At 42.5% G+C, this 26,162-nt stretch overlaps 1 protein-coding gene across 3 annotated transcripts; it reads right to left on the bottom strand.

The window, feature by feature from the left end:
* LOC308111889 (transducin-like enhancer protein 1) lies at positions 1–24,365 on the bottom strand. Of its 3 annotated transcripts, none has more exons than XM_080466993.1 (20): positions 23,576–24,365; positions 22,999–23,099; positions 22,223–22,286; positions 20,974–21,018; positions 14,488–14,550; positions 14,307–14,348; positions 10,821–11,040; positions 10,618–10,634; positions 8,133–8,246; positions 7,887–7,940; positions 7,543–7,692; positions 7,285–7,423; positions 5,987–6,186; positions 4,478–4,554; positions 4,071–4,320; positions 3,734–3,981; positions 3,194–3,341; positions 2,906–3,056; positions 2,115–2,191; positions 1–1,854 (listed from the first exon to the last, which is right to left on the bottom strand). In XM_080466993.1, the coding sequence occupies exons 1-20, from the start codon at positions 23,597–23,599 to the stop codon at positions 1,747–1,749; spliced, it is 2,292 nt and encodes a 763-aa protein (XP_080323119.1). In that variant the 5' UTR covers positions 23,600–24,365; the 3' UTR covers positions 1–1,746. The 3 variants fall into 3 exon arrangements, with proteins under 3 accessions (XP_080323119.1, XP_080323118.1, XP_080323120.1); XM_080466992.1 differs by having other exon boundaries at positions 14,244–14,348; positions 23,576–24,362; XM_080466994.1 differs by having other exon boundaries at positions 10,821–11,037; positions 23,576–23,736.
* Positions 24,366–26,162: the final 1,797 nt, after the last annotated feature.

The raw sequence follows: 26,162 nt of genomic DNA, 5'->3' as shown, positions 1-26,162 counted from the left end.
AGAAAAAAAAAAACGAAAACACTTTTATTGTTCAGGCATTTCAATCATTTTAGATTCACTAGCTTTAAGACCATTTAGAATTTCTCAGTTTTCATCCATGTAAAAGACGTACAAAACAAATATTTCTAGAGCATGTCTTGTAAGAAAAGAATAGTATATACATTTTTACAGCGGAAACAGTTTTTTTTTTTTTTTCTTTTTTTTTAAGTCAGCACAAAGTCGTAAAATATGAATTTTATCCTGAAGGTGAAGTACGACCGAACCTTCTCTGCCCTCCAGAGACCGCAAAAATTAAAACTCGCTTTCATGGTTACAATATTTTCAAAAATCCAGAAAAAAACAAAAGCACTTTTTTTTTTTCTTCAAGTAATTATAGGTAATTTCCCAGTTTAATAATCCAAGTAAAAAAACAAAAACAAAAAAACAAGATTAAATCACATTAAGATAATCTTAGTTGACTTTTGGGAATCATAATTAATTGTCCATTCAATAAGACAATATCCTTTTCAAAGAGAAATAAAGGCAGCGTTTTCAGGTCGACTCACGGAGAACAGTGAGGAGGAGAGTGGCTCATTACATTAATGGAAACAACCGGCTGACGCACACTGCTGCACAGGTAGAAGACGTATGAGCAGGAAAGTCACAGTATGAAGGCTTTTGTTGCCGTCGAAGGAAAACCAAAAAAAATATGAGAGAGGAAACAAACTGTTAAACCGTTTGAATTAGGCAAGGAGGTCTGAAAGAAACTCAACTTTCGTTTCTCCAATTGGTCCAACATGGAGGGTCGGCGGAAAAAGAGGGTCAAGTTTATCTGAAACAACTTGAGTTTAAGCCTCCTGTAACAACATTTAAAATACATTCTCCTGGCTTGTTAAGACTATTCTCCTCCTGGAATTTGTATGAATTAGGCAAACTAACTGTCACATGATGAAGAAAAAAAAAAACCTCCACAGAGACATTGACAGTAGCATTGTGTTAGATAAGTCAGCAGAACGACCAGGGTGTTTAAAACACACCGGTTAGGTACTTTTAAGTGTTTAAGTACAACTTGGAGGTGGACAGCTACCACTATAGTGCAGTTAGTGAGGAGAGGACTTACTGTTAAGACAGAAAAGGTACTTTTTTTTTTTTTTAGACAGTGTAGGCGCATCAGAACAGCAAGCTGAGGTTCTAAGGTCAAAGAGTAATAGCTGAGAGATCAACAGGCTGTGAGAATTGTCTGAAACTAAATATTCTGCATTCGTAGTCTCTGCAATTGTCCATCAGTGAGTGCTTCTTCTCCCGTCTCTCCAAAACTATGCGTACTGTGTTCATCAGTTTGAGTCCACAATCATGACTTGGCTCTCAAGTCTCTGTCGCTGGTTGTGACACTGATCTTCGAACGTTTCAGCATTTGGTGGTCGGTACAGTGTCATCAGAAGTGCTGGTGGCAGTCCAAACAATCCACAGTGTCCTTTGGTCATTATCGGGTCCCTCTTACTGATCCCAGGTGAGTCAGCAGCACAAAGCAGTGGATACCAACACTAATGCATCTCCTCTGTGCCCACTAACATCAAACTGCTTCGGACATGGAGGCAGCTACACAGGCACGTCAGATTTGTGCAGGTAAAAATGCTTCTTTCGGCTAATAGAAACCCAAGTAGGACTGACAGCCACTGTCTGTAATCTCTGGCGCCACCTGAACATTTTCAGAAACAGTTAAGAGTGTGTGTGAGATAGAAAAGCTCTCGCTCGCTTTCCAGATTTTTAGTAGATGACTTCATAAACAGTGGCCTTCTTGTCCCCGGAGCCAGTAACAATGTACTTGTCATCCACAGATATGTCACAGCTTAGCACTGAAGAGGACTCCTTAGACTGAAGAGAAAGATACAAACAGAGAAAAGAATTCAGCCACCAATAAATATCAACTGAACAAAATGATGTCTGATGTGCGTGTGGCTCTCAAAGAAACTGTCACAGTAACATACATACTTGCATGATTAGGGAGGAAACTTTAAGGTGTCGTTAAAAGGGGTAAGAGTCGGTTTTATTCTACGTCTTTGCTGCAAACAAGCAATTTAAGAAAAGGTCTGTTCATTTCCTAAGTTGTATATTCAACATAATGATCTGCAAACCTGGAATATGCTGGCTCCGTACGGTGTTCTCCATGCATTCAGCAGGTTGTCTTTTCCTGTGCTAACAAACCATTTGCCTGCAAAGAGAAACACAAATATCCACAGTAAGACGCCATGGGAGAGAAAAAGAAACATGAATGACTGATCAGGATTATTAAAAATAGATAAAAACACACAATTTCAATTTGACTATTGTAATATACTTCTGGCCATAGAATGTCTTAATCCTTATTTTATTAATTCTTGAGATCTGGTGAGGATTTTTATCCACATTTGTTTTCCTTTGTTGTTTAAATTAAATGTAGTTTTTCTTTCTGCACAGCTTTTTGTTTGTAGGATAGGCATGTTATGCACACCTCAATGCTCTGAAGAGAGTAATGTCATTGTGTCATAAAACCTGAACTTTTCCAGTAAGATACAATTAATTTAACTGGACTCCATCACTTTTGATTTCACTCTAGATGAAGCTGGTTTCAAAGAGGGAGACATGATAAAGTATAATGCGGCGTGAGACAAAAATTACACCTTCATGTCAGGTGAACAGTAGAAAAAGGAAAACAGCACAATGAAATGGATGAAAGAAGAAGATAAGACTAAAGTAACGACAATAAGGTAGAGGCGCTATAATCTTGCTTCAGGTCTACCTTTTTTATGGAGTGCAAAAGACAAATATGCTAAAATGCAAAATAAAGGAAAAAAAAAAAAGATGACTTAACTAGTTTTTCTTCAGATGTTTTTAAGTATTTATAAGGTTAGATGAAATAATTGAGCGGTGATGGTGAGTTGCTTACCACAGTAGGCAAACTGCAGGGAGAGGACACAGCTCTCATGTAGATGAAGCTGATATTTATCAGGTTTGGTGACATGAAGAACTTCCACGTTGCTGCTCTCCATTCCCACGGCGAGCCATTCTCCTGTCGGACAGTATCCTAGAGAGAAGATCTGAAAAGGAGTGAGAGGAGTTGTATGAATGGCGAGCACGTTCAAGTAATTTCATTCCAGTGAAGTTATTACATGAGAAATAATTAAAGGGAAACCTTTGCCAAGGTTATCCAATATTCTGCTATCTTAGAGCGTACCTGTGATGTGAAGTCGTGCTGCTGCAGCTGCCGCCCCTCCCTCAGATCCCAGGAGCGGACAGTGTTATCCAGGCCTCCGGTCCACAGCTTGGTGCCATCGTTGGAGATGTCTATACAGCTGGCTCCATCTGTGTGGCCCTGGAACTGCCTGCAGGATACACGTATACATTCTCAGCCAAATAAAGACGCGTAAAAATAATGATACACAAGGCATCGGGTTGCCCAGGCCGTTGGTATGCATCACAGGCTACCAGATGTGAAGCATTAACAGGATTTCTCATGACCAGTCAGTTCTGTCATTCAAACTAAATGGACTGTCTCTAGCTGCTATTATATGGCTTGAATCAACCAGGGCTGAGTCTGCAAATTTGAGTCAATAATGTTGCCTTGAGGATGTTTGTGAGGCCAAGCATTGATTGTATAAGAGGATAAAGTGGACCTGAGATGTGTATTTAATGTACAAATTCTCCGTACTCAATGAATGTGAAGATTCACACGCCGTTTCTGTCCTTGTAACAAAAAAAAGGACGTCAGTCTCACCTTACAAGTGTCTGGTTGTGTAAATCCCAGACTGCAATGTTCCCGTCACTGCAGCAAGAGAAGCAGACCTTGGAGTCTGGGCTGATGGCCAAAGCGTAGCACGCTGGCGCCGACGAGGTTAACTCAGCCTTAATCCGGGGAGTGGGCGTGGCCAAATCCCAGATTGACAAAGTGCTTGCTTCACCTCCGACGATAAGTGTTCGGCCATCGGGGAGCAGACGACAGGAGCGAATGTAGTTATCTCGATTCTGATGTAAAAGTAATGAAATAAAAGCTTACAATTAGTGCTTTGATCAGTTCTTACTCAAGTTTATCATTAGGTCATCATTCCACTTACCAGACAGTCCAGCTGGGACACAGGGCTCTTGTTTCCTGGGTGACTGATGTCCCACACCTTGACACAACCCTTTCCTCCAGTGTAAACGTGTCGAGTGGGGTTACTGATGGTAACGGCGCACACCACCTCGCCATGGTTCAGTGTGTTGATCTGACGGGCATGGCGAGGGATCCCCGGCCCCACCAGCGCATCTGGGGGGAACGGCACTGGCTGCATCTGTCCGTCAGCCGCCACGTGAAAGGAATAGGCACTAACGACACAGAAAGAGGAGGAGGAACGGGATCAATTACGAAAGATGTCAGGGAGCGCAGAAAAAGTACAAAAATGTACAAATAGATGGAGGGAAGATTAGCAGGAGGATGCAAATATGTTTTTTCCCCAATAGAAAGAGACAAAAACACACTTACGGTTTGCCGCCAGGAATTCCTGTCAGACTAGGAGGCATTCCAGGAACTCGCATGTGAGGATGAGGATCAAAGCCAACCTTGAGGAGAGAACACAGACGCTTTATGAGCCCAGTGCAAACACACACCCATGGGAATTGGCAAAATGCACACAAGTCAATACTAACCTGTGGAAGAGAACACAAACACTCATGAGCACAAAGCAAACAGACACTCAAGCACACACACACACCCTTCCCAATCTGAATGACAAGTGTAGAAGACGGCAAACACACAGGAGCCCAGCTATCAGCACCCGAGTTGCTATCAAGTGTTGCCCAGACACAGCTGTGAGTCGACTAAACCTATTTAAACAGTGTAATGAACACTATTCAAATAGAGCCAAGAGTGATGAGGTGATTGAACATAACACATACTAGCATGCCCACTGTATAAATACCATCGCACAAAACAGAAATACAGCTGTGCAACTATTGACACACTTCACAATGTAAAACATACAGTGGGTATGAAAACTTTTAGACAATTCTTAACATTCACAACTTTTATTATTCTAAAAACCTGAATTGAGGTTGACATAATACTGACATGTGACATGCAGTCAAAACAAAGCTTCTGCAAATATATATATATATATATATATATATATATATATAAATTCAATTTCATTAAAACATAAAATGTGACCTTCAAAGGAACTCGCTGTTGTACAGTTACATACATAAGCTGTATGTTACCACGTGTTTAGTTTAGATTTCCATTTTTGAGGGTGAAAGTGTTAATGCTACATGCAGATTTGACATTATCCAAACAAGGAATTGTTTAATTTGCTGTAACAAAATTTTTTTAAGTACAAGAGACTGAAGCAACCCTGAATATTTTTCTCAGAGTGGCAGACGGTCAGATAAAAAATTGAAACTACATCAGAGATGAAAATATGCCAGGAGCAAGTTGCAGGGTTTCATGGCCTGCGTGAGCTTTATGAACACTGTGTGCAACAAGTGTTGCCCGAGTGGTTGAGGGGAGGAGCAGAGAGGAAGCTGTAGCCAAAGAAGAATACTCAAATGAAGGAACATAAAACTGAAGGCTTCACTTAAAAATTCACTCTGTTCTGTTGGCTCACTTTCACCTCAATAGGCAGGAGAGACTTTACAGTGAAGAGTGGGATGAAAACTGACGTGTCCACATGTAAGAGCCTGATACGACACTACCGACAGTCACAGCTGTGGGCGCTTCTGCTAAATGTGATCTTAAAAGGAGATCAATACTTACAGGTGCATCTTACATCAGATCTCATACAAATAAACCAAGCATTCAAGCATGTTTTATTATGGCTAAATTTCATGAGATGAGATTTCAGAGGTTTTTCCTGCTTGATCAGATTGAAATACTTCTGCGCATGTGTAATAAGCAAATTTTTTAAAGGTGTACTTTCCCTCAGACATCTATATATAGAAGGGCAAGGCATACTGGCGCATCTCAAAAAACTAACTGTCATTATGCTTCACTTACCATGGGCGAACGGCCATACGCAGCCACAGCAGCTGCAGCAGCAGCACTCATCTGAGGTGACATGTTGTGCAGTCCAGCAGCATAGGCTGCAGCCCCAGCTGCACCAGCGAGTTCCCCATTCATTCCTGCTGCATGGGGCAACATACCAAACGCACCCGGATATGGGCCAGGTACAGCCAGGGGAGTTCGCAATCCTGCAGCTAAAGAGAAAAGGGAGGAAAAGAGAGTGGGACATATAAGCTGGAACTAAATAGGAGCGCATTCACTTTGTTAAATCATCAGTGGTTCCCAAACCATCGTCAATGCAGCCTCCCCAAATCCCCTCTGAAGATAACTTGTTGAACTATGATTTGTCAAAACATATTAGATACAAAAGCTTTTATAATCAAATTTTGTTTGTTTGTGCTTCTTTATATCATTCAAAAGTAAAAAAAAAAAAAATTAATTATACAATAAAGTAAAAATTAACAGTCTTAGGAAGTCTTTACTTTTCTGAAGTAAAGATGTGAAATGAGCCTATAAAACAACGGCTCAACAGGAAGCAGGCAATTAATTTTTCATGAGAGCCCAGGGAAGGCTGAAAAATGATACGCCTTCATTTAGTTTGGTTTGTATTCACATTGCACTGTTGAAAGAGAAAATCAACCGTTGTAACAAGGTCATGTAGTTAAGTCAGCTATTGTTTGGGGTGCACTTGCCCTCAACAAACCCTGACTAGGAATTGAAAAAGGATCAGAGAATCCAGCTCATTGGTCAACATGAACCACCAATGGAAATCCATTTTCTTATTGCTTGTTAGCTGGAAAAGTTAAAGAAAAGGTGTGAATAATTTAAAAAAACAAAACATTTTAGTTTTTACTTTGGAATTCAAACCGAATGATTTTTGTCTCGATGTTGCTCAGTATGAACAGCAGGCGGTGTAGCTAGTGAGCCAGCATGTTGCCGTGTATGCGAAAAGGAAGCAGCTGTACAAAAAATAGAAGTGATGAGCAAGAGACAGAAGTATGCGGTTGTGGTGACATAGTTCACTTCTTGATTTTGATTTGCTGCGGACACGGTTCATTTGCAAGTGACCCACATCTTCAAGTGGACCAGACTTCTGTTTGGACAGGGCAAAGACGCAGACTATCCAAACAAGTGAACTCTGGCACTGTTCTGTTCGCTTCAAGCAGACCAGTGTGAAACCGCCCTGATCGACGTGGTTGTGTTTATCTAATAATATACAAGATGTAACTTTGAGCTTGCTTATAAAAATTATAAATCCTTAACTTTCCCCATCATCTCATCTCTGCACTTACTCGGTGGATGCGGTATCTCCATGGAGGGGGGTTTCGACAGACTTGGCCGAATTCCAGGAGTGGAGCTCGGTCCTGGGGTGGAGTCACCTCTTGGAGTGGGTGTGCTTGACTTTAACCCAGGTGTACCTGCTTTATCGCGCTGTACACAGAAGGGCAAGAGACATTTAACAACCACATGTTTAGTGAATTATATGGTTTACCTGGTCTCTCAGACTAAATGCTCAAACATATCAAGTTAAAAAATGTTTCTATTCATACCATGGCCATCTCTTTAGACTTGAGGGAAGATGAGCTGGCTGATGATGCAGTAGACGCTGGGCTGCAGGGGTCTTTCTTGAGAAGACGTGCTTTATCCAGGCCATTTTCTCTGGGGGATGGGAGCGGTGTTCCACGAGGGGAGGCTGGATCCTGGGAGATGAATGAGAAGTCAGTTAACTACCTGAAGACAAACTCAAAGCATCAGAGTGATATTGTCATTGAAAAGATATCCAGTTGATAAACCATTTAGTATTATATGCAATTGTAAATATCTTTTTCACATGAAAGAGATGCATTGTGTTACAATGACAAGAAAAACATTTATATGCTGAAAACATACAGACCTCATTTGAGACATCCACCACTAAATTGTCATCACTTTTCTCCCCATCACTGTCCTAAAGGAAGCCAATCAGGTAGACAGTCAATACACCATTTAATGCAACACATCTCAGCTTGTAATTTTATATAGAACACTGTAATTAAAGGCCTCATTCTCTCTCTAAGAGACTAAAAAGGCAGTACACTATAAATTCTTATTCCTTACTTTAACCAGGAAAACACTCACACGGACAGGAACTATTTCTTACATAGTGGCTTGAATCCTTGTCTTCCACCTTGCGTTTCTTGGTGTCATTTGGAAAGTCAGGTCCGTTGCGTCTCTTATCAGAGTTCCTAAGACTTTCAGGAAGCAGTGAGTTACTCTGTCGGTGGAAGAAAAGAGTGGAATAGAAAGGGAGAACACAAGAGCAGATGAGGTCAGGAGAGTAAGAAAATGATTGGAAGAAAAGGAGTTTGGAGGACAAAAGGAGAAAAACTGTTTGAAAATTGAGAAAAAAAATTTACATTTACATTTTAGGTTCTGCTTTGTCGAATGTGCATTTTGCAAAAGCACACTAAATGGTCTGATTCATCTATCACTGATTACAAGAGCCATTCATCCACATGTAGAGCAGGTTAGAAAAACAGACTCTTACTTGCCAACAGGTTAATAGTTCACAGAAGCATGAATTAAGCAGCACTAACACTTAAATAGCAACCTCTTTTCTCACTTGACCAAAGCCAGTCAGCGCCACACACACAAACACATGCCTCTGAAGTTGATGATTACATTAAGTGGCTCTCAGAATCTATCAGTGCTCCCTCTCCTGGCTCTGACAAGCGGCACTGGCTGTAATGGGGTGTGCGTGTGCGTGTGCGTGTGCGTGTGTGTGTGTAATTGACTGTGAAAGCCTGTGTGTATGATCGAGTGTGTAACAGACTGAGTGTGTATTACTTGCATAACACTCTTGTGTCACTCGATGTCCCACACATATACGTGTGCACGCCTGCGCGTGCACAAATACACACACATGTGCACACACACAGAGCTGTCTCCCCCTGGCCTCCTGACCAACGGATCCTATTGTTAATGGATTAAAGCTTCATGTTGAGTCCATTATAGTCTCAGCCTGTCAATGAAATGTGCATCCAACATACACAAACACATGCACATGCACACAACTAGCGAGGGAGAGAACGCTTGGGCTTTGAGGGGGGGAAAGGGTAAATGAAGGAGGAATAGCTAAGAGGGGAGGAAAAGGAGAGAAAAAAATGGGTACAGGGAGGGGATGAGATTAGAGGACGCACAAGATGGAGGGAGGGTGTGAGAGTGTAGAGAAGAAGAAAGGGTGACAAGAAATGAGGGAAAGAAAAAGAGGAGGCGTAAGGAGGGGGAGGAAATCTGTACTCTGCCAAAGGCCCCTTCCTTCAGCTCCCCACCCCCACCTCCTTTTATTGAAAGGTTTTAGTGAGCTGAGCACAGAAGCACTGACCCGCAAAACATAAGCAATTTCCCCCTCAGTCCTGCTTGCTTTTAACACACACACACACACACACACACACACACACACACACACACACACACACACACACACACACACACACACACACACACACACACACACACACACACACACACACACACACACACACACACACACACACACACACACACACACACACACACACACACACACACACACACACACACACACACACACACACACACACACACACACACACACACACACACACACACACACACACACACACACACACACACACACACACACACACACACACAGAGAGAGAGAGAGACCGAGTTCCCTCACCCCCACCCATTCCCAAGCCCCCTCTCTGTGGTGGTGATATTAAACACAATGAGAGTCTTTAAGCGCGAGATCAGGGACGGTGGGGTGGGGGTGGGGGTGGTAATCTGCTCACTGAGGTGTTAAATAGACACAACAATGCAGCCTAGGCTTGAGAAGTGTGTGTGTGTGTGTGTGTGTGTGTGTGTGTGTGTGTGTGTGTGTGTGTGTGTGTGTGTGTGTGTGTGTGTGTGTGTGTGTGTGTGTGTGTGTGTGTGTGTGTGTGTGTGTGTGTGTCCATGCTAAAAAGCTCATTTGGGGGGAGAAAGGGAAGCTAACAGTTGAGAGCAGATCTGGAGCAGAACTAAACAGTCGGGCCAAATCTCTACCCAGAGATCCTCAAACACACAAACGTAGTCAAAGATATACCGGTGAAGAAATGGAGAACTATAAGGGAGGAAACTATGAGATATTTGATGAATTTATCGATCACTGAGGAGAAAATAGGTCACTGCAACGGCAGATAATTATATAACAGCTAAATAAGTAAGAATCTGCCTCAGTCACAGGTAAGCTTTGCAGGGATTAAAGTTTTAAAGTCTGATGTCTTCATTTTCAAATGACTTTATTTTAGTTTTGATTATATATTTTGGTTTCGATGAACTACCTTATGCAAGATTACTTAATGGCTGCCTCAAATGACCTTTTCTATAAATATGTGATTACAAATAGAAACAGCTAGATCACTACTTGGAAGTACTTAAAGTACATCAAAGGCAGCCTGACAGGCGTTTACTGAGCCAGAAAAATTAATATTAGTCAACTTGCAGCAAAGAACAAAATTAAATTTAATAAAGCAAAAATATTCCAGTGAATAAAAACAACATAAGGAAGTGAGGAATTCTTCAAAACAGCAAACACTGCTGCAGGAATAGGTGCTACTTACTGTGCCGGGTTCACGCTCTATTGCCAATACAGATGCACATGTAGTCATCAGGTTAGGTGGTGGCAAATCAGGAAAAAAAAGAGAGAGAGAGAGAAGACCAAACTGAAAATGTCATATTATGACACAAAAATACCTCAATCTATTGAGATCCTCGTATGAGAGGCAAATCATAAACAAAGTCCAAGTTGAATGCTTCTCCTTACCTCTCAGGTGCTCCGGTCCTGCAGAATGTGAATCTGGCCCAGACAGATGAGGCTTTTTATCACCTCCGTCTTTTCCCATCAAATGGGGAGGAACGGCACCGAGGGCTCCGGACAGAGCAAGGAGACCAGCTGAACCACCCAGCTGAGAAGGGTGGAGACCAGCAGGGTGAGGTGTGAGGGGCACAGGGGCACCGCCGTGGTTATGGGTTAGATGCTGCTGCTAAAACACAAAGTGAAAAAAAAAAAAAAACAGAGAAGTAATTGGTTGATAGTTAAGACTAGGAAGGTGAACGTTAGCAAAATTTCACAAACACCAATAAGTGAAAATCAATAGCACTCAGTAATGAAATCAATGGACACTTCTCGCCCTATAGAAGTCTTCAGCAGATGACAGTTTCTTCAGTTTACACCACCTTGTAGAGTGCGGCAGCTTGTTGAGGTGGTGAACACGTCCTCTCCCCCTACACACTACCTCACTCACACACACACACACACACACACACATACACACCCACCCTCCTCCCTCTGGGGTCAAACACTGAACAATACTGACAGCTGGGATCACAGCCCAAAGCCTGAGGATGTGGAAGGAGGGAGGTGGGGAGGATAGGGGGAATGACTGAGAAGTACAGGGGGGAGAGGGAGAGAGAGAGAGAGCAGCGAGCCCCAGCTGCTGCTTGCACTGTCAGGTCTTGTGAAAGAGTAAGGCGGCTGAAGAGAGAGGGGAGAGAAGAGGGTCAGAGAGAGAGAGAAGGAGCGAGCGAGTGAGAGTAGAGCAAATTTGGCTTGAAGCCCTGCTCTCTCTTTCACACCAAATCAGGCACTTGTCTGAGCGTGAAATGCCTTTGTGTTCCAAAACATCATTATTGCCTCCTCAGACAGTAGCCGCGGGAATCCAGGCTCACTGATTCGCCGCAGGGAGGGGAGGGGGAAGGAGAAATGAAGGAGCGGGGGGGTACAGGAGGCGACTCGGCAGGGGTGGAAGGAGTGCTGAAGGTCAAACCGACTTTTATCTCACCTAATTGACTAACCCACCCTCTCCCAAGCCCCTGTCCTCTTTCTTCCTCTCGGTCTATCCTTCACCCTCTGCACCCACCCCCAATGAATGAAAGCTAAACAGTGAAGTAGTCTTTTAGCCTCAGCTCCAATGCCTGCTTGCACACACACATTTTCCAGAGTTGGCTTGCCTGCCAAACAATCAAATATAAACACACCCACACGTCACACTTGATCACCCTAACATACATACACAGAGTCTAGATAAACAAGGAAGGCACACACACCCTCACTCAACCAGCCATCCCTTGCTTCTTGTTTTCTGGGAAAAAAAGCAGAAATGCATGCTCTGCTACACAGACACACCAACAAACAGATGCAAAAACAGACACACCAAGGGTATACAAACAGGACCCCTGACAGGAGTAAATGGAGGGGAAGTGTTGGTGAAGGCAAGAGAAGCCTGGTTTGTCATGGGATGTTAGTGTGAGCTGGTGTGCATGCATGTATTGGGGGTTTTGTGTGTGCATACGTGTGTGTGTGTGTGTGTGTGTGTGTGTGTGTGTGTGTGTGTGTGTGCGCGCGCGCGCTTTTTTTTGGGGGGGGGCAACATGCTTCATTACACTCATTTAACTCACAAACAGGGTGAATGACAGGCCGGCGTGGGAGACGAGAGGAGATGGAAAAGAAAAGGGGGGTTGGGGGGTTGAGGGCAACGCCGTGACCCCCCCCCTTTAACAAACACTAAAGTCCTGCAATTAAGACTCAAACAGCAACTGCCAAATCCACCTCTCACCCCATCACACACCAACAGAGACCCCCATCAGTCCACGCCAACTAACAAGCTCATCCCACATTCAACTAAACTACACTGCAAGCCCCCTGCCCAAACTAAACCTACACAGCCCCCCCCTTCCTTCCACATTTCCCAAAACTAAAACCCAGAGCCTCTCCCCCTGCCAGTCAAGCTCCTATGGCTCCTATAAGGCTGAGTAATAACCATTTGCCGGTTCCACCCAAAAAGTCATCCCCACCAACAGCTCGGCTTACTCTCCATCTGTCCCTTTAGCAGAGTATCACTGCCAAACAAGCGAGCAGAAACTTCTTTTCACTCTCACTTTGCCAAAGCTTCTTTCTGTTCCAGTCTGGTCTGAATAGCTGGTCATGCCCCATCAGTCATCTCAGGCTGACAACATCTTTCCAATAAACACCCCTCATCATCCCTGAATCATTTCCTCTCTTCTCGTCTCCCGTGCTGTGAAAATGATCACATCCGTCAATCAATTTATATTTCCAGGCCCGTAGTTCTTGGAAAGAGAACTATTTTGTGTTCTTGGGTTTGGTGATCAGTAGACTGACAACTTCAATCCTTCCCAACACTGTGGGCCACATTCCTGAAATTTTATATTTCATGTAAACCAATTTCTGCTGGGTGTGCGATCTATAATAATTCATAGCTCAGCTAAAAATGATTTCCAAGTTCAAATAAAGCATATATAGAAGATGGATGGAAGTTCTCATCCAAACATTAAATTCAAAACCAGCTGTTGTGGCTTCTGAGTGTTTAAGGTCCCACAACTAAAAGCCCACCGTTTTCTGATCAATCAGCTTCCAAGAAGCCTCTCAAAGATGCTGACATGCAGTATCAAGTGCTTGTAATTGGTGCCAGTGTGATCATATAGCAAACTCCTGCCGTGTCTTGGGCAGATGACCATTTGAAATCACCGTTTCTGATGTCAGCTCATGTGAAACATGGTGAAACCTCTTCCAAATCAGCTCTGTAGGTTCACTTCATTGCCCTATCGAAGTTTCCACTCTTATTTGAGAGGATTTTTCAGTTAGTCTTTGCCGTGTATGTGATTACCCACACCTCAGTGGTTAATGACTCAACAAGTGCAAACTCCTAATTTATCACTCTGTCACACTGAAAAAGGCCTGAGAGGTGAAAAAGCTTCAGGATTTTCAAGCATGTTGGAGATGCCTTTGTGAAATGACTGGATGTACCATAGCTTGGAAGACTGAAATCTGAACTTTTAAAATTAAAACATGGTGAGAACATTATTCGAGCATGTATAATCCACAATACTCCAAAAAGCTGTTTGGGACACGAAAAAGGCAAAAAAGCAATAATATGTCTGAAAACTTCAACTTAAATAAAAAAATTTAAAAAAAAGTTATACTCATGGACTTACTTTGACCTACTTCTGTGATGTATTCACTGCAATGTGAAGAATATACGTTATTCCTCTTCAAAAGAAGGGCAGTTCTTGGTAACATCCATTTCTAATTCCTATCAAAGTATCATACAAGCACTCTTCCCCCGAATACTGATGTGGCAGAAGGGTTGATCAATTCATCCATCTTGAAAAGATTCTTCATTCACAGTAACAGTTTATGTACTTGAAGAGTAAATAAAAAAATACACACTGTAGGTGGAAGACCTGGCAGTCCACGTACCCCGATGACGGCATTGAGCTCTGCCATAGTCACCTGTTTAGCTCGCTCCACAGCCTGGACGACCTGCTGCTGATGCTGTAAACAACAGAGACAACACAGCGCTGCTGATGAGCGAGAACAAAAGGAGGCCTTATGACGAAAGCTAGCAAAGTCAAGGAGAGTATACAAATGGCATACAAACCACAGTTTATCGCTCCAAGTCACAGATACTTACCTCCTGTGAGAGGAAGGGAATGACTTGTGCACAGATGGTGTTTAGTCTCTTGGCAATCTCAGTCTGATGAAGGAAGAGACACACAGATAGAAAGAGACTTAATTGTTGATAACATAATTACATTCATTTAGAAAAGACAGCTGTTCTAGTAACGCCAATAAAGTAATACAAGTGCACGCGCACACATCAACAGACTGGGAACTGCCGCCTCCATAGCAAGCCAACAAACACATGCAACACTGAAATCTCTTCGATAATATAACACCACGACCCGCATCCACTTCTCCCTGTGTGAGCCATTTTCAGGATTATCAACACGCACAGTACAATGATATTCTCCTCCCTAATTATCAGTTTGAGCGCAGGTTGTTCTCTTGCCTATTCCATTTCTTTTTGCTCACTGTCTGTCCTCTGTGCTCTTGTCCCTCTTCCCATCAGCACTTCAACATAATCTCATCAGCTACTAACTTCATTTGCTCTCCCCCAGTATCCATGCCAACACATCCGCCTGCCCCCTAAACCCCCGGAGGTGGCTACAATTGGCTGAAACCAGATACCCCCATAGTGGCATCAAATCAGATAAAGAGACTCATATTACATATCACCCAATCAAATTGATACGAAGTCGTCCAGGGTGAAGAGGGAATTGGAGGAGCCATGAAACGTAGTAATGGTCCATCAGACACACACATCCCACATAAATAGATACACAGACACATACATGCTGGACTACAAAGCTTCAGAGGGACCATATTTTGTTGCTGCATGAAAACTTTGAAGGAATTGGATAGTTTTCCTCATCCTGTCTTGAAATTAGAACATGGAAATTTTAAAACGAAGCCAAAACGGAATCATTGAGCTGAAAAGGCTCTTGATATTTCACAATGCAAGACAACCATCTGTGAGGGTGTAACTCATCCAAAATTACTTCAATTGCTGGAGAAACAAGTGATGGATAATTTACCCTTTCAAGAGTGATACTTCTTTCAAAGATTTTTCACAATTAAATAGTTTTACTAATCTACCATCACATCTTCCTTGGTTAAGAACACAACCACTAACTAATAAGAGCTACTTAAAAATAACATCTCAGAGTGAGTCAAATGTAAGGATCTGGCAAACAAACCAAAAGATTCAGGTTATTAGAGTTCATCCACAATGTGACACCAATGTCTGTCCCATGTGAGAAGAGTTTAATAGTTTCAGAGATATTCCTTCAATTAATAATAATTTGATTTAATGGCAACATTGAACTGCCAACGGGTCTACAGGGTTTAGGGGTGGGCGATATGAATGGTATACGGTAGAAAAGAGATATGAATTTGACCCATAGTAGGAACTTTACAGGACTACTACAATAGCGGGTGTTGATAATGTCATCAAGTTGCACCTGTTTTCTTCTAAAGCATGGCAGCGGCTGCAAGCATGGAGCACTTGATCCATGTTGTGAGGTATTTATCCACTCCAAATACTTTTTTTTTTTTTTTTAATGTTGCACTTTATTTTCAAAAAAAGACCTGGATAAAGAGCTGTTGCACACCTTAAAAAATTACTTGAAACATTTCGTACAATAAAACAATCAGCACTTGCACAATAAATGTTCTAAAAATGGCATTCTGGAGTATTTTAAAGTGTGTTTATTCTCCTGAAATGTATCTGGTATGTGAATATGCTCAGAAACAGTCATTTTGACATATAAAGACAGAATATAAAAAAAGAACATCGTAATATATATTGTTACCACACATGCTTCAAAGTATACCACGATATAGGTTTTAGGGTATACCGCTCAACCCTGACAGGGTTCATCATTTGGTAACCAAGATGATCAGAACAAGTTTTGAACAAAATAACAATCCAGTAGCTGCTTACAGTCTCATACTGCACTAAAGGCCAGAGGCTGTCAGGAATATTCATCCCTAAAACCAGTCTCCCCAGGCAATGAATTATCTAAAGGCTTACATGGGTCTAACGGTTCCTGAAAATCTGAAGTAGAGTCATCCTCTTTAGCTGTAGTACACTTGCTCTCATTGGATCTCCGTGTCACACATACACCAAAGGGCTGGCTAATTGGTCGACCGAGACAGAGTTCAGCCAATTATGTACTTGGACGAGCTAAATCAAGCAGTAGTGTATCCACAACGAGTCTTCAATTATACAAGTAAGTGCCTCATTTATAATAATAATACTTAAGAGTTTAGCTGAATGTAAAAAAAAAAAAAAAAAAAACTCTTGGCAAGATTACAGAGGACATTACCAAGAAGATTGCAAATAAAGTCGGTAAGTAAATATGGCAAGTAAAACTGAGACCCAAGTCACAGATTGAGAATGGAAACAACTCAAGGACACCGAGGCAATCCTGACCAATGTCCACAGGAATAAAATCATCTGAAGTATAAAATGCTCATTTACACATGTACATGAAGCGCTGTGACCACATGTTCATCGAGAGTTCTAGGTTGGACCAAACAATAAGATGCTGGTGAAAGTCTGATGTTCACATTTTAAACACTTTGGCAAGCCAGACCGTGCAGCATTTGTGGGACACACAATGTCCTTGTTAATGCATCCATTCAGCTCTCACTGCTGCCGGAATGGATGCAGAGATGATGATCCCATTATAACTGCCTTTCTATAATAAATCACGGTACAACACAGCCATCATATTGCAAACCGAGACCGCTTTAAATAAAGAGCTATTTTAGGCAGACTATACCTGCACGTCCATTCTCAGAACTCTCAGTTGTAAGCCTATAATTAGCTTTGTATAAAGGCTCAGTGATAAGGCTGTCTGAGAATAGTCTGACTAGGCACCATTAGGTCAATTGTGTAAATCTAGGCTAAATAAACAACACTACAAACAATTTACACAATTACACCAAACAGCAACATCTCTTGAATGAGACTTAAGACAAAATGTGGGGAACTTAAGATAAAAGTAAAAGATAAATGCAGCAAGGAATGAAATGACCACCACTTCATTGGTTAGCAGTGGTAACTTTTGTAAGTCCTGTTGGGTAATTTTTAATGACAGGAAATCCATGTATGTGATACTTTTTAAAACATATGAGTGATGAAGATAAGTCCAAACTGTGTACCTGTGTTTACACTGACATAAGGAAACTTGAGGGAAGCCACTCATCTGGAGAATGATATAGAAGCATTTTCTGAGGACGTACCGGTAAACGTCTGTGCCATCCTTATTTACCACTTGTGGTAAGATGAATAGTAATGTATTTTTACACATAAAGACACATAGTTCCTTTGAAAAAGTAGCCGAACACTGGTAAATGCCTCTGTATATGTGTACATGACGAGAGGAAGCAGGGATGGAGATATCAGCACAGATGCATTCCTAGACACTGTCCAGCACCTGATTGCACACTACTAAATAGAATGAGAAATAGTCTTCAGGGGGTGAAAAAAGAAGTCAGAGAAATCACGGCCAGGGGAAGAAAAAAAAAAAGCCGTGTCCCGATGTCCAATGTCACAGAAAAGACTAATATATATATGTATATATATGGGAAGCATCTATTACATATGATGAGAAAATAGCTAATATGGTTAGAAATAGCTAATATTACCTTTAATAGCAATATATACAGTGCTCTAATAAATAAAGGGAAGACCTAAACAACACAATCTAACTCCAAATATATCACACTAGATTGATAATTAGTAATGCTTCCGAACTGGACAGGTTGATTTCACACAATTTCACATGTTGTGGAAATGAAACAGACAACATGTGGAAATGAGAGGCAATTAGCAGGACAACTCTTATAAAGGAGTGGTTCTGCAGATGGTGACCACAAACCATTACGCTGTTCTCATCGTTTCTGGCTGATGTTTTGGTCACTTTTGAATTTTGTTCGTGTTCTCAGTCCTAAAGGCAGCATGAAGCGCGTCTACAACCAACAGAAGTTGCTCAGGTTGTGTAGCTTATCCAAGATGGCGCATCAGCTGTGGCAAGGTGGTTTGCTGAGTCTCCCAGCACAGTGTCAAGAGCATGGAGGAGATACCAGGAGACAGGCCAGTACACCAGGAGACATGGAGGGGGGCATAGGAGGGCACAAGCCAGCAACAGGACCGCTACCTCCTCCTTTGTGCAAGAAGGAACGAGAGGAGCACTGCAATAGCCCTGCAAGATGACCTCCAGCAAGCCACTAATGCATGTTTCTGCTCAGAAACAGACTTCACCATGGTCGTATGAGGGCCCGACGTCCACAAGTGGGGCCTGTTCTTACAGCCCAACACCGTGCAGGGCCATTGGCCTTTGCAAGAGAACACCAATATTCCTTCTGATGCATGACAATGCCAGGCCTCATGTAGCCGAAGTGTGCCAACAGTTCTTCCATGATGAAGGTATTGATGCTATGGACTGACCTGCCCGTTCACCAGACCTGAACCCAATTGAGCACATCTGGGACATCATGTCTCGGTCCATTCACCAACCACATGTTGTACCACAGACTGTCTAGAGTTGACTGATGCTTTGATCCAAGTCTGGGAGGCCATCCCTCAGGAGACTATCGGCCGCCTCATCAGAAGCATGCCCAGGCATTGTAGGGAGGTTAAACATGCATGTGGAGGCCACACACACTACTGAGCCTCATTTGGACTTGTCTTGAGGAATTTTCGCTAACGTTGGATCAGCCTGCAATGTGATTCTCCACTTTTATTTTGAGTATGATTCCAAATCCAGACTTCCATGGGACAATAATTTTGATTTACATTGATCATTTTTATGTTATTTTGTTCTCTATTCTACTATATATTGAATAAAGCCTTTCAACTGCAATATTTCATTAATTGAGATCTAGGATGTGTTATTTTAGTGTTCTCTTTAACAAATCTCTCAACAAATGTATATCCGACTTGGAGAATCTGTGGAGAGCACTCACACAAGGATTCATTTAATTGAGACAGACAAACCGAAGTTGAGAATACGTGTGAAAAATACAGGCATACACACAGAATGTGACAACAACACAGGCTTCTATTACACATAATTGGAGAATTATTGCCACACTACTCTGCAAAAACCTGTACATCCACAGCAGGGGGTAGGTTGTTAGTCTGTACCCCCCCCCTCTGTACCTCCCGCCCACAGAAGCTTGTTGCTCTGACAACTGCAGCCCCAAAGCTAATGACCTCCCCTGGAGCTTTAGTGTCTGTGTGTATGTTTATGTGGGTGTGGACAATAGGAAAAGATGCATCTCCCTCACAATGGAAGAACAGTAGCTTCACATGGAGATGAAATGAAACAAGAGCCAAAAAAAAAAAAGAAAAAGGTGGGGGGAGCTGGTAGCACAAGAGAGAAGAGATCCTATAACTGTTATTGGAGAGAGAAGAGGGTAAGGACAGAGAGAGAATGTTGGCTATAAAAAATGAGAATAACAGAAGAGGAGAAGGGGAACATGAGAAAAACACTGAGAGGGAGAGAGTGAGAGAAGGAGAGAAGCATCCCCAACCGTCAGTGAAGCAGCCAAGCCAATCCACCTCCAATTTCCTTTGGTCTGACTGGTCGATAGCTGTGGTAATTACTGGTAAACGCTCTGAGCCCTGCACCACTCCTGTGGGGAAAATCTGTGTTTGTGTGCGAGGGAAAAGGTGAGAGATTTCCCTCCTCATCCATGTGTCTACACACTTTCAACATGAGTGTTTGCCTTTCGTTGTGAAAGCGCAGGCACTCGTAAACATGTTAAACTTTGCGTTTGTGTGCACATTACTATTTATGATCCTTCTTAACCTGTCCTTACATACATTACTTACTGCCACACAAAAGTGCACATACATTTCTGTCTGCAAACATTAAAATAAATAAGTGCTCATCCTGTTCTCAATTTTATGTTTGCATTCTGCTTGACTAAAGTGGGACAAGGTATTTTACCTCCCAGCTTCTAAAAGGGGAGCTTCAATGCATCTCCTCTGTCGGCCTCGCAGTGATCGATTCCTCTGCCCTCCCCAGCCCTGCCCCTCTAATGTAATAAAGCAGGCCGCTCCCCTAGACAGCACCAATCAATCTACAGAGCCATTCATCCTGCCTCTGGGCTCAGCCGGCCGGCCCTAACTGGGGAAATGGAGACAGAGGCCCATCGATCACAAATAAACACACATCCACACAACCGTACAGTAAAACACCCGCACAATTGTGTGTGTGTACGTACACACACACACACACACACACACACACACACACACACACACACACACACACACACACACACACACACACACACACACACACACACACACACACACACACACACACACACACACACACACACACACACACACACACACACACACACACACACACACACACACACACACACACACACACACACACACACACACACACACACACACACACACACACACACACACACACACAGAGAGACAGAGATAGAGATAGAGAATAGAGAGACAGAGAACTAGAAGATGCAGAGGGTAGACAAGAGCCAGACAGATAAGCAGCCATACCTGTTTGTGCATTTCAATGTTGAGGCCATACGACATCTCGTAGTACTGTGGAGGGCAGAGAGTCAGATTGTCAGATAATTGAAAGGAATCCTAAATTTTTAAAGCTAAAAGCCTTCGCAGCTCAAAGAAAACCATACAGAAGATAATGTAAAACAAGGCTCACTGAGCAAACACAGTTTACATTGAATGTCACAGCAGGACTTCCTCACAGAGCAATCAAGCTACTAACACAGTATGCAAATTAAAGTTCAATTTACATCAGGGTGTGTGTCACATTGAAGTCAATTTAGATAATCACGCATAACCAGGAACATCATGTTAATGTGCCAAGGTAAATCTTTAAAATGTTCAGTGACTTTTCACAACGAATAACAACAATACTGCAGTTTCTGTCATTATTTGAGAAAAAATGTATTAATTAATTCACACACTATATTCTATACTGGCACTTAATGAAACCCCTCAATTGATCCTGTTTAACTGTCTACAACCACTTTGAACCGTTTGAACTTCGATCCCTTCAGCTCACTTCCTCCTGATGGACCAGATTCCAGGAATCCTCAAAACAAAGCTGGTCTTTTCAAAATGCACTGCTGAGTGCTTGTAATTTGACTCCAGCCTCATTGACTTGGAGATTGGCACTCTGCAAAAATCAGATGAGCAAAAAAGGAATCCTTTGACAGGTTGACATCGGCACAGTTCAAGCCGGTAGAAGCTACTAGATTCAGCAGCCGACTTCATTATTTCAAACTGTGAAGCCAATATTCAATGTGTCTAACTGTAATGTTATGCAGGCAATTTAAATCATAAACAAGCATTACAGTTAAACTAGACAGAGTTTTGAACATTCTGATGACAGAAGGAGACTTAACTTTTTCAATCCAATGGATTGCTGGCTTCACTGAAATACTGCAGCTAGGTTTATTCAAAAATAAATATACTGACAAACTGTAAACATGCAAGTTTAATCCGACACTCATCTTCCTCAATATCATGCCAGAAGAAGGAATAACTAAACCTCTTAAATGTGTGGCTTTCATGTGCAGTTTTCTCTCTTTTCTATCACCTCTTCCCTTCATTGAGTTAATTATCTTTCTTATTCACTTATCAGTCTTATGGAAAAAAGCAGTTCTCTAGTCATCTTCACAAGGGAGCTTCACGAGAACACAGCATATTTCAAAGACACCACGGTGGTTGAATAGCACTATGTGATGTTGTGGGACAAATTTACTGAGCACATGCATCTCACCATGACATAATGTCTCTGCATCTCCGTTTTTTCACTGGCCAGCTTCTCACATTCCATTTTGAGGCTGAAAAACAAGAAATACACAGCACTTGCATTGGGAAATTACATTTATTTAACCCAAAAGCATCACCTAAACAGTTGGCCCTAAACAGATGTTGTTAATGACACCCCTTCCCCTTTCTTTTCTGATTTAAGTACCTACAAAAACAAAGCAGCCTAGTGGGACTGGTTGGAAAACAAAATAAAATAAAAAGTCTTCTCATGAAATGCTGACATTTGCAAATAAATGTTGTTTTCATTTACTGTTGTGTCAGTCGAGTCACGAATAAAAAAACAAACAAATACTCATTCAGGTCTGGAGCCGTCACCTGTTGCAGTGTACACAAATGGACAGAGCAAAGGAAAACACAATCGCACACATACTTAGACAGCCTTTTCCTCCCGACACACGGCTTCTCACACAGAGAGAAAGGAAAATAAGGAGTGATTTATGAAACCCTGGGCCCACACGCCACCCTCTGGCTCTCAACCATCAGCAAGACTTAGACCTACCGCAGTGTGAAGCCTTAACACTAATGCCGACTGCATATGTGTGCACTTGTGTGTGTGTGTGTAATCCAGGTTTATGGGTTAGTCTGAGGCCAGAGTTGGGGTTTTGTCTATCATGGCAAATGGGAACGACTGTGGTTATAGACTGAAGTTTAATGTTAAGATGACAATAGTGGTGATTAAAAAAAAAAAAAAAAAAAAAAAAAGAAAACAGCAGGGCTATCTACCTGTGGTATTGTGCCTGAAGGAACTGGAACTCCTCCTTGATGCGGTCCAGTGACTCTGGGATGGTGAACTTGAATGGCTGGCCGGGAGCCTGGTGGGGCGTCTGACACACACACACACACACACACACACACACACACACACACACACACACACACACACACACACACACACACACACACACACACACACACACACACACACACACACACACACACACACACACACACACACACACACACACACACACACACACACACACACACACACACACACACACACACACACACACACACACTTCAGGATGTGTCCTATAATATGCATCAGATCATCTTCTGGCTCACATGTAATGTCAATAACTTTTAATTATTAGCAGCTCTTGAATAAACAGCATTAACAACTGCACCCTGCACCTCCAGGCAAGTGCCCGGCCCAATTAACATGCAGAAGCAGTTCCAAGTGTGTAGCCTGGAGGCTTTTAAAACAACAACAAAAAAAAAACAACAACTGGAAACGCAAGTCAAACAAAGGAGTAATGCAATAACCCGGGCAGTGTGAACACCCAGCGCAGCGCCTTACCGGGTGTCGCCCCTGGGGAAACATCGTTCTCTCCTGGAGGATGCGACCGTCTAACCGTTAACAAGGACACCGAATAGCAGCGGAGAGTTCCTCGGTCATGGAGACAGATCCATCCGCCGCTTCCTTCCCCCAATGCTTCAACCAAATGTTGGTTAATTTCAAACAACAAACTAGAACGACGTCCCTGCTGCTGCTGCCGCCGCCGTCTGAGCTCAACGAGCGTTTAACGTGAATCCCGGCTCCGGGTCGTCGTCTCTCCTCCTGCTCCAGCAGGTTGTGCGACCGTAAATCAGCCGGAAAAACACGGGCAAGGGCTCATTAGCTGGAAGTATCCGGAGGGAGAGGTGGAGGGCGGGAGAAGTAAAGAGACCAGGTGAGAAATGAAAACGCTCCGGAGCCGCCTCCTCGCAATCACTCCAGCGTTCGCTCGGTGTCCTGACGGGTGTATTCCGAGTACAGAGAGACGACCAAACAAGCAAACACCGGAGAGGAAGCGAGCCTCGAGCAGACAGCCTCAGCGGCAAACCGTCCGGCCGTCGGAAACAACATCCACACAAGTTAATTACGCTGAAGAGTTCCCACTTGACTCGTCCGCGGTCGCTCGAACTGGCTGTCGAACAGTCAACAAAACCAGAAATGTTTACTTCCCCAGTTGAGTTCGGATTCAAAAGCGTCGTTCGAAATAGACTTCACACAAAAAAAAGGAGGAAATATGTCGTTAGTTTAGATAACAACAACTCCCACAGCGGCGGGAAGAGTTCACCGTCCAGCTCTGCTTTACCTCAATGGCAACTTTCTCACGCGGTTTCACGCTCCCCAGCGAACCGAAACTCTAAGCTCCGCCCATAAAACAGCTTCCAGCCAATCGGAGCGGCAGCTCCACGTGGGGATAATGATGGAGTGTGTACAGCTGACCAATAGCCGCTCCGTAAACTTCCCCTACTCTGTTGACCTCGCTGAGCTACGCGGATTCTGACCAATCGGTGCGTCGTAAGTAGCCGCCCCTCCGGAGGCGCGCGGGGCGGGCATTGCGGTGGGGGAAGGCAAGTCTCGCCTGTCAATCAAAGTAACGTGGGCTCAACAGGCGCAGTGGTTGTTGGGAGTGTGCGCGTGCTTACGCATACAGACATAAGCATGCGCGTGGACGCAGACACGCAAATGAACCGGTCTACACACACACACACACACACACACACACACACACACACACACACACACACACACACTCAGACAAAAACTGTTTTTCTATGCTGCTGTGAACCTTCCCAACAAGTGTCATGGCAAATCACCCCAAATCTCTCCCTCTTCCTCTTGTCCCTGTAATAATATTCAGCGTGGGAATTCATAGTAGGACTTGAATTCGCTGTATGTTCCACTTATCTTAAAAATCTAATTATGCTGCTCATCTGTTGCACTTTATTGCCATTTTCACGCGCAGACCTCCTATAGGAGTGAGTTGGAGAGATACTTCAGAGCTTACATCACTTGTATGGGAATCCAGGGACAAATCCCAAACCTCACATCGACTTTAATGGGATATCATGAGGTCCTGGTACCAGTTATATTCATAAGTGTATAATGGTCCAGTGTGGATGAGATTCTTCTATACAAAGGCAACATGTCAGACGAAATCCTGATTTGTTTGCTCACCGCCCTCAAAGCCAGAGAGAAACTGCTGAGGAATCAACACCCTTACAGGTTACTGGACAGTAAAATAAATGTGCTGTGTTGTAGCACACCAACAGTGTAAGTAGTGAATTACAAATACCTACATTGCTATAATTAAGTAGTGTTCTAAGATATTAATATTATGATGAGTATTGTTCATTATTTTTAATGGTATTTGAATTTGAATACATTTGAAACATCAGGGCAAATGTATAAAGAGATGTACCTTAATCGTCCCAATTTGGGAAATATAAAAAAAAAAATACAATGTAATATAATATGATGGGGGAAAATTTCCACAAACAAAATGGGAATTATTAACACATTATGTACATAAGTGGAATTCTTTATTTACTGAATTAACAAATGGAAAGACTGAACAGGCAAAGCAAATATTCAAAATACATGAAATAATATAGTGTGATAATAATAGCACAAACAACAATAATAAGGATGACGTTTAGATACTCTTTTAATGTAAACTACTTCACTACTTTTAATATCAAATCATTTCAGAATACGCCCACAATTTAAATAAATATTCAAATCTGTTCATCAACATTCTTGTCGCCAATAAGTCTGTTCTCTTGGCAGAGAAAATCCCTACCGTGCGTCATTTATTCACTATTGGGCATTTCTTTTGTAGTTTGTTGTTTATTTGCGAAATGCACTTTTATTCCGGGAAGGTGGATCAAATGTCTGCTACTAATGAGGCACTTAAATCTAATAACGAAGTAAGTGATATTCCTGCTCGTGTTGAAAAGTACTTTGTCCACATTTTCTGTGGCTTTTCAACTTCTAGATTTTGGACAAGCAACTACTTTGAAGTGTATAGTGCTCTAAATATTCTAAATGTTAATGCCAACACTACTAAGTATTGTGTCTCCATATCTAAAATGCCCTTAATATCAAACAATAT

The sequence above is a fragment of the Lipophrys pholis genome (assembly GCF_963383615.2).
Source record: "Lipophrys pholis genome assembly, chromosome: 7".
NCBI classification, from domain to species: Eukaryota; Metazoa; Chordata; class Actinopteri; order Blenniiformes; family Blenniidae; genus Lipophrys; species Lipophrys pholis.
The sequence above is the reverse complement of the archived record's forward strand: the minus strand, read 5'-3'. Positions and strand labels throughout refer to the sequence as shown.